Source organism: Anopheles ziemanni, chromosome 2 (genome assembly GCF_943734765.1).
Source record: "Anopheles ziemanni chromosome 2, idAnoZiCoDA_A2_x.2, whole genome shotgun sequence".
Taxonomy (NCBI): Eukaryota; Metazoa; Arthropoda; class Insecta; order Diptera; family Culicidae; genus Anopheles; species Anopheles ziemanni.
The window spans coordinates 47,016,899-47,019,000 of record NC_080705.1 but is presented as its reverse complement, the minus strand read 5'-3'; the positions used below and the strand labels follow the sequence as shown (position 1 = coordinate 47,019,000).

General features: G+C 36.9%; 1 protein-coding gene across 1 annotated transcript; it reads right to left on the bottom strand.

The window, feature by feature from the left end:
* Positions 1–209: 209 nt before the first annotated feature.
* Positions 210–1,791, bottom strand: LOC131293677 (uncharacterized). The gene is made up of 4 exons (XM_058321752.1): positions 1,718–1,791; positions 705–1,637; positions 489–642; positions 210–428 (listed from the first exon to the last, which is right to left on the bottom strand). The coding sequence occupies exons 1-4, from the start codon at positions 1,789–1,791 to the stop codon at positions 210–212; spliced, it is 1,380 nt and encodes a 459-aa protein (XP_058177735.1).
* Positions 1,792–2,102: the final 311 nt, after the last annotated feature.

Sequence of the window (2,102 nt, the reverse complement as noted above, 5' to 3'; positions counted from 1 at the left end):
ATGTTCATTTAACGATCATTTAGTCCGGCGTCTAGCGTATTTTTTATGAATTGGATGCACTTTTCAATCGTTTCCGTTGGCAAAAATGATCGTTAAAATCAGAACAAATGATTGCTACTCATCTAGGCTAAATTTAAGATACTGGGTCTATGAAAATGGGAGGTACTTATGCGATTCAATCTATTGTTTTGTGTATAGTTGTTACTGTACTAATATTGTAATTCGACGAATTCCTCCAAACGCTCTCTAGCTGCATTATATTTTGCAACTAGCTCTGTTAAACTAACATTTTTGGACACTATATTTGCTTTATAAAAACCTTCATTCAATACATTTGGCTGGTGCTGCCGGACCACCTGATAACGTATTTTGACATTGCCAGATGCAATTGTTTCGTGACCGTAGCGGCTAAGCACACTGATATTCTTCTGTAAAACAAAATAAGTAATGGGTAATGCACAAGCTGAATGTTTCTAATGTTTACTTACCTTCCCGTAGAACGATGTTAAATCGATTTCTCGCCGATTACCAACCAAAAATTCTTCTAAACGGTCAAATGACATACTACAGTGGGTAAGTTTAATGACATTCAAAGTCACTTCGGATTTTGTAGGTCGTAGTTGTATTGAAAGATGACAAAAGCTGTAAATGAAGCACAATACCAATAAGTTGATTTTTTAAAGACACTATGTTGCTTTACGTACCCGAGATATTTTTCCCGCTGGCAGCTGTCGATAGCAATGACTTCGAAGAAAATACTCAAAATACTGTTATGCATTTCCTCGCACTCGCTCATTATCAGGAACAACTCATGGCAATGTCCAAATTGCCAATTACCGATATTGTTTTTTGAGCTGTGAGTACTTCCTAACAACGTAGCGTTTTCTTCCGTAGTTTTAACGTCAGTGGGTAATACTATCTGATAACGTACATGGATTTTATCGTACTTGAATTCTGAAGCACTAACGATTTCTAACAAGATTAGCAAATTTTGTTTTAAGTGTTTTGGCATAATGAAGCGTTCATCTCGAGCAAGGGGTAATGCATCTAAAGTTTTTTTCATGCTTGTAGCAACAACATGTGTTGGAATATTATGAGCCTCAAGGATGTTACCCTTAGCTGTGCATTTTTCAAGAGAATAGTGATACATTTGTAAATTCGAGCCTCGTACCTCATGATAATACGGATCTATGGACATTCGGTTGAAATCCGGATATACAAGTAGCATGCCTTCTTTAGGAAACCATTGAATGCTGAACATCAACACATCCTCCCCTAAGTCCGCCATCAGATACATAGATTGCTTATCAACAAGTAGAACGTCTGTTAAACGGTGTTGGGTTTGATTGTCAAGATCATCTGGAGAGAAATTGTCTCCTTCAACGTAAGTAAACAACATGCTCGGCATATTACTCTCCAGTTTAAAACGCTTGTAGTACAATTTTTGACGCTCCGTTTTGCAGTTTTCCTTAAATCCGTAGTATTTAATTTCATGTTGGCTGAATACTTTTTCCTGCCAATAAACAAGCCGACTCTCTTTAGAATTATTTTCTGGAATTTCTTCTTTGTTAAGATTCATGTTGAGTCCTTTCATGGTAGGTATATCAATTAGAGAATGGATTTTTTGAATGGTCAATCTAGAATTAGAAAATTGGAAATAAGCAAAACAGATAAATTGTTGAGTTGAATTTAGTTGTTTGAAAAAAAAATTACATACCTGAATTGTAATTTAGAAATAGGCGATCTTGTACGGTATACACCAGTTTTGAGTATATTGTTGCTTGCGAACATTTTAAACGCAACTACAATTGTAGCGCATATCAAATACCTCCTTTGTAATGTATCTTATAATTCATTTTGTTTATTCCAATGTTGCCATAGAGATGCACTGCAGCTCAACATTATGCCAGGCCATGTCGACACCCCGCTAGGCGATTTCGAGTACTTTCCTCCATCCGCAACCACCCCTGACCTATACTTTGGATGTTGTGTACAAGACTCGGTGCATGCTTTCTCCCTTACACGCCCAGGCTATTTTTTTTCTATCTTCCTCTTCTGTGTTATGAACGTACCGCTTCGATCCAACATGGTGTGTGAAACAT